This window comes from Clinocottus analis, unplaced genomic scaffold, assembly GCF_023055335.1.
Source record: "Clinocottus analis isolate CAN_PGR_092001 unplaced genomic scaffold, fCliAna1.0.p SCAF_10, whole genome shotgun sequence".
Classification (NCBI taxonomy): Eukaryota; Metazoa; Chordata; class Actinopteri; order Perciformes; family Cottidae; genus Clinocottus; species Clinocottus analis.
The window spans coordinates 2,435,588-2,445,368 of NW_027175821.1; the positions used below are offsets into that span (position 1 = coordinate 2,435,588).

The 9,781-nt window shown below is 45.9% G+C and overlaps 1 protein-coding gene across 2 annotated transcripts in view; it reads left to right on the forward strand.

Moving 5' to 3' along the window:
* The first annotated feature begins 971 nt into the window (after nucleotides 1–971).
* dis3l (DIS3 like exosome 3'-5' exoribonuclease) overlaps nucleotides 972–9,781 on the forward strand; it is a 12,852-nt gene continuing 4,042 nt past the window's right edge. The window contains exons 1-13 of one of the 2 annotated variants that reach the window (XM_068581928.1): nucleotides 972–1,169; nucleotides 2,028–2,181; nucleotides 3,423–3,551; nucleotides 4,909–5,044; nucleotides 5,267–5,434; nucleotides 6,350–6,428; nucleotides 6,560–6,736; nucleotides 7,082–7,251; nucleotides 7,346–7,507; nucleotides 7,618–7,868; nucleotides 8,142–8,234; nucleotides 8,467–8,755; nucleotides 9,674–9,781. The exon at nucleotides 9,674–9,781 is cut by the window's right edge and continues 128 nt beyond it. In XM_068581928.1, coding sequence (XP_068438029.1) covers nucleotides 1,037–1,169; nucleotides 2,028–2,181; nucleotides 3,423–3,551; nucleotides 4,909–5,044; nucleotides 5,267–5,434; nucleotides 6,350–6,428; nucleotides 6,560–6,736; nucleotides 7,082–7,251; nucleotides 7,346–7,507; nucleotides 7,618–7,868; nucleotides 8,142–8,234; nucleotides 8,467–8,755; nucleotides 9,674–9,781 — 2,049 coding nt within the window. In that variant the 5' untranslated portion in view covers nucleotides 972–1,036. Of the gene's footprint in view, nucleotides 1,170–2,027; nucleotides 2,182–2,726; nucleotides 2,829–3,422; nucleotides 3,552–4,908; nucleotides 5,045–5,266; nucleotides 5,435–6,349; nucleotides 6,429–6,559; nucleotides 6,737–7,081; nucleotides 7,252–7,345; nucleotides 7,508–7,617; nucleotides 7,869–8,141; nucleotides 8,235–8,466; nucleotides 8,756–9,673 lie in introns of those variants that run through there. The other variant, XM_068581937.1, reaches the window with a different exon arrangement.

The window sequence follows — 9,781 nt, forward strand, 5'->3', positions numbered from 1 at the left end:
TAATAATAAATAATATATATGTATGTCTATATGCATACATATAGACATACATATATGTATGTCTATATGTAAATATATTCTCAAAAGGCGTCTCTCCCGGTGCGTAAAGTCCTCAGCATCCCTGTGACTCTCCAGCAGAAGCAACTTGAGCTCCGCTCTGCTCTCCGCTGCTGCAGCCGCTCAAAGAGCAGCGAGGAGGCGGGAGGACAATCCCCCTCCTCACTGCCGCTTGGGTTTAAAAAATACACAGAAAAACGATGCGGTTTGAATGTCACTTCGGGGTTGAAGTATATGGAAGCTCATTTCCGATACAACAACAAAAAGTCATAATTATGACAACAACAACAACAACAACAAAAAGAAAAGAAAGTGTGACACACACAAAAAAATCACAATTATGACAACAAAAAAGTAAACAAAAAGAAAAGTCTAAATTATGACAAAAAAATATGACAAAAAAATTGTCGACAAAAAAACCCTGACATAAATAAATTATGTGACAAAATAAAGTTGACAAAAAGAAAAGTCTAAGAAATGACAAAAAAATAAAGTAATGAAAAACTTAAAAAAAAAATAATATTTTGTACTGTATTAAAAATAAAATATATAAAGTAAAAAAAACACCTTTGCTTTAGATTATTTTTGGGGTATTATTATCTCTCTTATTTATGTTAGTATTGCTTGTGTGTTTTTTTTACCATGTAAAGTGCCTTGAGTACATAGTAAAGCTCTATAAAAATAAAAATAAATTATGATTATTATTAATATAATAATTATAATACTCAAATATGATACAATATGTATCAATACTGTGTGTTCTTTTTTTTCTATTGATCGTTTTATTTATTTAGCTCACCGTCATCGCTCATAATCCCCGACGGCCCCTGAACGCAGCCACACAGAAAGAAGGGGGCGTGGCCATGTGAGCTGTCTTTTGCGTGATGACGTCGGCGGGCTGACTTCCCCGCGTTGGTTTCGACGTGTTGTTGTTGTTCACCAGCACCGCGGGTCTAGAGACTCTTCCGGGTCCGACAGGATGATCCGGACCGAGCGAGTGCTGCACCTGAAGAGCTGCCGCGGCCGCAAGGTGCGCGTGGTGCGCGAGCACTACCTGCGAGAGCGCGTGCCCTGCTACAGCGCGCTATGTCAGGCGGGATGCGAGCACCGGGGTACGCGCACGCCTTTTGTTACGCTGTGATATACGAGCAAGACACACTCAAGAACTCAAGTTCACTTGTACTACACGTTCACTACTACTACACGTTTACTAGTACTACATGTTGACTAGTACTCACGTTCACTAGAACTACACGTTCACTAGTACTACACGTTCACTCGTACTCACGTTCACTAGTACTACACGTTCACTACTACTACACGTTCACTAGTACGACACGTTCACTAGTACGACACGTTCACGAGTACTGCACGTTCACTAGTAGCTACTGCACGTTCACTAGTACTACACGTTTCCTAGTACTGCACTCAGAATATATTACACGTTCACTTGTACTGCACTTTCACGAGTACTACTCGTTCACTAGTACTACACGTTTCCTAATACTGCACTAGGAATATAATACACCTTCCCTAGTACTACACAATCACTAGTACTGCACGTTCACTAGTACTACACAATCACTAGTACTGCACGTTCACTAGTACTACACAATCACTAGTACTGCACGTTCACTAGTACTACACAATCACCAGTACTGCACGTTCACTAGGAATATAATACACGTTCATTTCCAAACAATCAATTGATCAGACTTTTCTTTAGTGTTTACTTTTTACTTAATTATTTTCTTCAATGCATCTCAGAGGTACATATTGTACTTTTTACTACTTCTCAGAGGTACATATTGTACAATATACAGTACTCCATGTGAGCTGCAGTAACTCTTCAGTACAATCACAGACGTGTTGTATCAATACTGATATTAATGTGCTTATAACTGATATATTTAAACATTGTAAACACAAGTTTATCTGACGTGGAGCTGATCTGCCTGCGCCCCGACTAGATGCCAAAGTGCTGCCGGCGAACCTGACCCACTACGTGGTGCCGGACGTGGGCGTGGTGGTGGACTACCTGGAGGTGCTGGAGGTCCCGGAGCTGCAGGGCGTGGTCTTCACGCAGACCGCCTGCCAGGCCGTGCAGCACAGCAAAGGCCGCAGGTGAGCTCACTTTAACCCAAGAACAGTAAAGTCACACAGTCACTTTCACCCGATATCATGTACCTGATCAAATATACTTCACATCAAAATATGTTAAAATATAATTATACAAGACTCCTAAAAAAAGACTTCACAAATAAGACATGCCTACCTTCAATAAGACACGCCCACCTTACATAAGACATGTCTACCTTCAATAAGACACGCCTACCTTCAATAAGACACGCCCACCTTCAATAAGACACGCCTACCTTCAATAAGACACGCCCACCTTCAATAAGACACGCCTACCTTCAATAAGACACACATACCTTCAATAAGACACACATACCTTCATAATCAACACAATGAAAATAATAAAACCACAATCGCTCAGGTGAAAATCTTCGCCGTTAGTGTTCTCGGGGTAAAGATAAACTTATTTTTGTTAAACAGGTTTATTTTATTCCATCCAGCTCCCGATGGGCTCCTGCGGTCCAGAACCTTTTAGTTCCTGAGGCTGCGGTTTCCTGTATCGCGCCTCTAATCACCGCGTGTGAGTGAAGGGCGTTCAGAGGTCAACCTCATTATCGCGAGCTCCGCTGACGGAAGCTTAAACGAGACGAGGCCGCCGACTAGAAATACAAAAGAGAGAGACTCTGACAAAGGTGGGGACTGCCGTACATAAGGGGTCCCACATGCCCCCCCGCTTCCACCCCCATTTGTATTTTTTGCCGACGCCAGCGTTTTTAAAATGTTGCATCATTAATATGATGCTGCTTCACTTTTGATAAGGTGGACAAAGCTGGTGGAGCAGATTCTGATGCCATACTGTGTCAGTAATTACAGTTTCCCCATTCACTTCAACCCACAGGAGTGTGTGTGTGTGTCTGTGTGTGTGTGTGTGTGTGTGTGTGCACTGTAAAGTGCATCATGTGCTTATTTGATCTATGAAATCAATATCCAGCTCTGTGTTCCACACACTTGCGCTACGTTCAAGGAATAGTTTAGAGTTAGGTGAGTAGATCAGTGCTCTCTTTGTCAAAGAGACGCATAAAGATTGCAAAGAGACACAAAACTATAACAAAAAGACAACAAACTAGCTCCAAAGAGACAATAAAATATTTTAAATAAATGAGTGTACTACCCAAAATGCCAAAGTATTTTTCTATGATTTAGACCTTAAGAGTGTCTCCTATCAACTGTGTGTGTTTGTTTTTGTGTGTGTTTGTTCATGTTTGTGTGTGTGTGTGTCCACACAGGCAATACAATCGTCTGAGAAACCTGCTGAAGGATCCTCGACACGACTGCGTGCTGTTCGCCAACGAGTTCCAGGAGTATTCGTACTGCCCCCGAGAGAAGGGGGAGCGGCAGGAGAAGTGGCAGACCAGGTCCGTGCTGCCGGACTAACAAAGTGCTTCACTCTTTAAAGCTGCTCATTTCTTCCTGAAGACTCCAGGAAGTCACCAAAGAAACAAACCGCAAAACATCAGTTCAACTTGTGTGAGAGCTTCAACCCAGGGCCCGCCTCCTGGCTAAGCTGTCAATCAAACATTTGAAGTCAGATTGGCTCTGGCGGCTTTAGCGGCAATTTCACTATTTCACTGTTTTCAAAGATATTTTTTCCTCTATTCAGGTAGAAAACAAGTGTTATAACAAAAAAAGCTACAAGTACATGCAACTTAAATATATATATATATATATATATATATATATATATATATATATATATATATATATATATATATATATATATATATAGCAGGATGTTTTCAAACAAGCTTGAAACCTACACTGTTTATCACAGCCAGAAGTGTGAAAATCGTCGTAATTGTCAGATTTTCATCTCTCGGAGGGTCCTTGAACACATCACTTTCCTCAAAAACATTTAATTCTTTTTGTCTCTTTTAATATCTGGCCACAGATGAACCGTTTGAAGCAGCCAGATTGTGTAAAAAAACATAAAATTCGGAGCTTCTTAAAACAACCTGGCAGCCATGATGGATCCATCTGAGACCAACACTCACGTGGCAATAATTCAGTAAATATTTCAGCGAAAAAAAAACGCCCCGAAACTGCACCGGAGTTCAGAGGGTTGAATGGAGGAAGCTCGTCTCCTTCAGCGATATTCTTTCTTCCGTTCAGTAATAAATTAATATTGATTTGGATTCGATGCCTTGCCAAAGATCTGCTTGACGTAAGGCTCGGTCTATAAAACGGGTGCATGCGGATTCTTTGATGTTTTTTTTATGCAAAAAGTTGGACTAGTACCCAAAAAATAAAATCCCCCAACGGTCAAATCAAAAAGATATCAAGCTGAGAACCCCTTCCGGGGAAAAAAAAAAATCAATATATCTGTGAAGGTTTTACAAGCACACGCTTTGGTTTCTGCTAGTTTGCATAATTGTTATCAATGCATTTGCAGATCAAATATCTGCTGCAGAGATTAAACCGCCAGCAGAAAAGCTTCAACACAGAAGGAAAAGATAATTAGACAGTAAAAGTGCTGCTGACCACCGCGATTCTTGTTACGATAAAGATTTAATTACGTGGCTCTTTGACGACGACGCCCACCTGTGTCACGCGCTATGTCGTCCCCGAACTTTTCACTTTCACTTTTTAAGGCTTGGAGCTGCAATCTGGAGTTCTTTTACTGCAGTAAACGAGTACTTTTATGTGCTAAAAGTAACTAAATATGATGTGAAAGTTTAACAGGCAAGCTGTGTGTGTGTGTGTGTGTGTGTGTAGGTGTGTGTACTCGGCAGCGGTGTGGTACTACAACCACCTGGCCGGTGTGAAGGACGTGGTGATGCTCACGGAGGACCAGGAGGCCGTCGCTCAGTACGGCAGCCTCAACTCCGGAGTCTACGTCATCTCTGTGCGGGTACGTTCATGTGACGTGGCAGCAGCCATCTTTAAAAAAAAATCTAAAAAAAAATACAGATATAAATTTAAAAAATAAAAGAAATATGTTTAAAATGAATTCTACCTCCAAAGTCTCGAGAGTTTTTTTTTCTGGCCAAGTTGTCACTTAATTGTAGAATATTTTACTATTTAATTTAACAAGTGATGACCATTTAATCATCTCCACATTTGTTTTTTGCAGGATTTTTTGCAAAACTTCTGGCCGGAGCTTCAGGCGGCTCATGAGCTGTACAGCTCCGTCTCTCAGGCGCTGCAGGAGAAGGAGAGCGAGGCCTCAGAGAGGCAGTACGCCGAGCACCTGCCCGCCGAGCTGCTGGAGGCCGGAATCAAGTCCGGGCGATACATTCAGGTACAACTGCCCCCTGGTGGCCAGGAGAGAGAATGCAGCTTTAACACATGAAGCATAGACTTCTATACAACCAGAGGAGTCGCCCCCTAGTGGCCAGGAGAGAGAATGCAGCTTTAACACATGAAGCATAGACTTCTATACAACCAGAGGAGTCGCCTCCTGGTGGCCAGGAGAGAGAATGCAGCTTTAACACATGAAGCGTAGACTTCTATACAACCAGAGGAGTCGCCCCCTGGTGGTCAGGAGAGAGAATGCAGCTTTAACACATGAAGCATAGACTTCTATACAACCAGAGGAGTCGCCCCCTGGTGGCCAGGAGAGAGAATGCAGCTTTAACACATGAAGCATAGACTTCTATGCAACCAGAGGAGTCGCCCCCAGGTGGCCAGGAGAGAGAATGCAGCTTTAACACATGAAGCATAGACTTCTATACAACCAGAGGAGTCGCCCCCTGGTGGCCAGGAGAGAGAATGCAGCTTTAACACATGAAGTATAGACTTCTATACAACCAGAGGAGTCGCCCCCTGGTGGCCAGGAGAGAGAATGCAGCTTTAACACATGAAGCGTAGACTTCTATACAACCAGAGGAGTCGCCCCCTGGTGGTCAGGAGAGAGAATGCAGCTTTAACACATGAAGCATAGACTTCTATACAACCAGAGGAGTCGCCCCCTGGTGGTCAGGAGAGAGAATGCAGCTTTAACATATGAAGCATGGACTTCTATACAACCAGAGGAAAGAAAAAGCAGCTTTAACGCATGAAATGAACTTGCAGTAGCAATGGTAGAAACATATTTTCAGGGTCAAAGAGAGAGTCTTCAGCTCTAAAGCTGATTGAGGACAGTCTGCTGAATTAAACGAGATCATTACCGTTTCCTCACATCAGTAAAATAAAGCTCGTCCTTCTCTTCTTTCAGGGCACGCTGAACATCAGCAAGCACCGAGCGCTCAGCGAGGCCTCCATCACGGCGGAGGGTTTGTCCAACAAGAACTCAGGTGCAGAACCGCAGCAGACCAATGCAACTCATCGGCCTCTCTGTGATTGGCTGTCGATGACCCTTCTTCTTCTTCTTCTTCTTCTTCTTCTTCTTCTTCTTCTTCTTCTTCTTCTTCTCCTTCTTCCCCAGATCTGGGTTCGGGCGTGTTGGTGAGCGGCACCAAGAACCGCAACAGAGCCGTGCACGGCGACCTGGTGGCGGTGGAGCTGTTGCCGAAGAGCGAGTGGAGAGGGAAGGACACGGCTCTGGCCGAGGGCCGGGGGGAGGAGCCGAGCGGAGAGGGCGACAGGAAACCCATGGCGACAGGTAAGACCACCTTTAGGGGACAGGTGAGACCGCCTTTAGGGGACAGGTGAGACCACCTTTAGGCGACAGGTTAGACGGCATTTAATGCGACAGGTGAAACAGCCTTCAGATCGGACCGTCTTTAAGCGACAGGTGAGACCGCCTCCTGGCACAGGTGAGATCGCCTTTAGGGAACAGGTGAGACCACCTTTTAGGCAAGAGTTGAGACCACCTGACGCTAAAGGCGGGACTAAAACCTTATAAACTAAGATGATTTAAAAAGCAAATGCCTGGAAAGGAAAAAACATTTTTAACAGTCAAACACAATAAAGTACAGCTCCCCCCCCCCCCCCCCCCCCCCATCAGGCCGCGTGGTGGGGATCCTGCAGAGGAACTGGAGGGACTACGTGGTCACCTTCCCCCCCAGAGAGGGGCCTCAGCCCCAGACCAGGAACTCCCAGCGCATCCTGGCGGTTCCCTGGGACCACCGCATCCCCAAGATCCGCATCAGCACCGGGCAGGCCGACGCACTGCAGGTCTGGTCCCCCGTCTATTGACTCGGCTTAGGGAACTCGTTTGGCTCATGTAGACTTGTTTGGCTCATTCAGGTCTGTGCTGCCCCCCCTGCAGGACCACAGAGTGGTGGTGCGCATCGACTCGTGGGAGAGCACGTCGCTGTACCCGAACGGCCACAGCGTGAGGGTTCTGGGTCGGGCCGGCGAGCTGGAGACGGAGGTCCAGACCATCCTTGTGGAGAACTGCATCCACGTGCCGCCCTTCTCCGAGGCCCAGGTGAGCGGGGCCGGGGGCCCGATCTCTGACGAGGTCTTCCGGGGGGGCGTGGGGGACGGGGACGCTCAAAAACCGCAAATCAGGGCGAGTAACCGGGTGTGCGTCCTCAGCTGAGGGAGATGCCGGTGAACTCCCCCGAGAGGCCGTGGGCGGTGGACCCGGCCCAGGCGGCGCAGCGCCGCGACCTCAGGGAGAGCCACCTGGTGTTCAGCATCGACCCGCCGGGCTGCGAGGACGTGGACGACACGCTGTCGGTGCGCCGCCTCGCCGGGGGGACGCGCATCGAGCTCGGGGTTCACATCGCTGACGTCACGCACTTCGTGGCCGAGGGATCGCTCACCGACCTGGAGGCCCGCGCCAGGTGGAGATATATGATTATTATCATAATACACAAGTAGATATTTAATTTGTATCGTAATATATATATCCATATATATGTTTATTATCATTTATTTATGTGTATATTTATTATCATAAAGCATATACACTAAATAGATAAATTTAAAAGCGAGCAGCCTCGTTCTGCCTCGTCTCAAGGAAACACGCTTGATTGCAATGATCCATGTCGCTTCTTCTTCCTCCACCTCCCTCTTCCTCTTCCTCCTCCTCTTCTTCTTCCTCTTCGTCCCTGAAGGGCTACAACGTGCTACTTGGCTGACCGGCGCTACGACATGCTGCCCGCCGTCCTCAGCGGTGACCTCTGCTCCCTGCTGGGTGGAGTCGACAGGTCAGTGAACGCCTCGTCTCGGGTATATATATATATATATATATATATATATATATATATATATATATATACACATACACACACATACACACAGACAAACAGATACATACGCATAGACACATATAAGCACACTCGCGCACATACACACACAGACACACACACACCCCGTCTTTATGCTTCACAATGTGAACTTTACTGTGCAACGATATTCTCTCTCTCCCTCTCTCTCCAGATACGCCATGAGCGTGATGTGGGAGCTCGACGCCCAAACCCTCGCCGTGGCCTCGGTGTGGTACGGCCGCACGCTGGTCCGCTCCTCCTACCAGCTGCACTACGAGCTGGCCCAGGCGCTGCTGGACGGCCGGCGGGCCGAGGTGCCGGAGCTGGCGGGGCTGGAGCCCGCGGAGCGGGACGGCCGGCTGGCTCGGCTCGTCAGCGCTCTGGAGACGCTGACCCGCGTCGCCAGGCACCTCCGGGCCCAGAGGGACCAAGGTGGAGCGCTGGAGCTGGAAGGGGTGGAGGTGAGAGGGGGTTTCCTGTCACCCTTCAAAATAAGAGAGCTCACCCGAACACACGACCGTTAAGACCGTGTGGAGATGAAGACGTGTGACGACTCTCTGGTTGTATAGGAGTCCATGCTTCATGTGTTAAAGCTGCATTCTCTCTCCTGACCACCAGGGGGCGACTCCTCTGGTTGTATTGAAGTCTAGATTGTGTGGATCTCAGAAAGTGATTCCAGGGAGAAGTAAAAGCCGTGAGAATACAGAGCGGCCTTTAAAATAAATGTGTTTCATTCACTTCATCCGTCAAAAGAAGATAGGAACTCTTCTCGTTCAAGAAGCTCTAATAAAACATCTTTATTTATTATTTATTTATTTAGATACGAGTGATGTATTGAGTCGTTTCACAGCTGGAGTCATGGTGAAATTACACGGCGGTATTGTTTTTTGCGAAATGCTGTTTTGCTGTCGGAGATAAGCGTTATTTATTCAACCCACTGGAATGAAAGTTTCCATGTTTCTATCTCATGTTTACCAGGATGAATGACTGCAGGAATACAAAGTAAAACACTTTTTACATGAGCGAAATAATATATAAAAATATATATTATAAAAATAACCAATTATATGTAGTCATACAGACATTTAAAATATAATATAGAAGGATAAAATAATACATATAAAAATAATACATATTTTTTAACAAAAATCTATATATTTTTTTAATAAATAATTTAAAAAATATAAAATATCCTAAATTTCCTAAAACGGCTTCTTTTTTATAATTTTTTTTTCGGGGAAATTGGGCAATTGTTTGGGACTATTTTTAGCGGTGGACTTTCTAAACATGTTCTTAACTCCTCCCCCGTCCCTCACCTTGTTCTTAACTCCTCCCCCGTCCCTCACCTTGTTCTTAACTCCTCCCCCGTCCCTTCTCAGGTGCGAGCCCAGCTGGACGAGGAGAGGAACATCACGGCCCTGGTCCCCCGCCAGCCGCTGGAGGTTCACGAGACCGTGGCCGAGTGCATGATCTACGCCAACCACTGG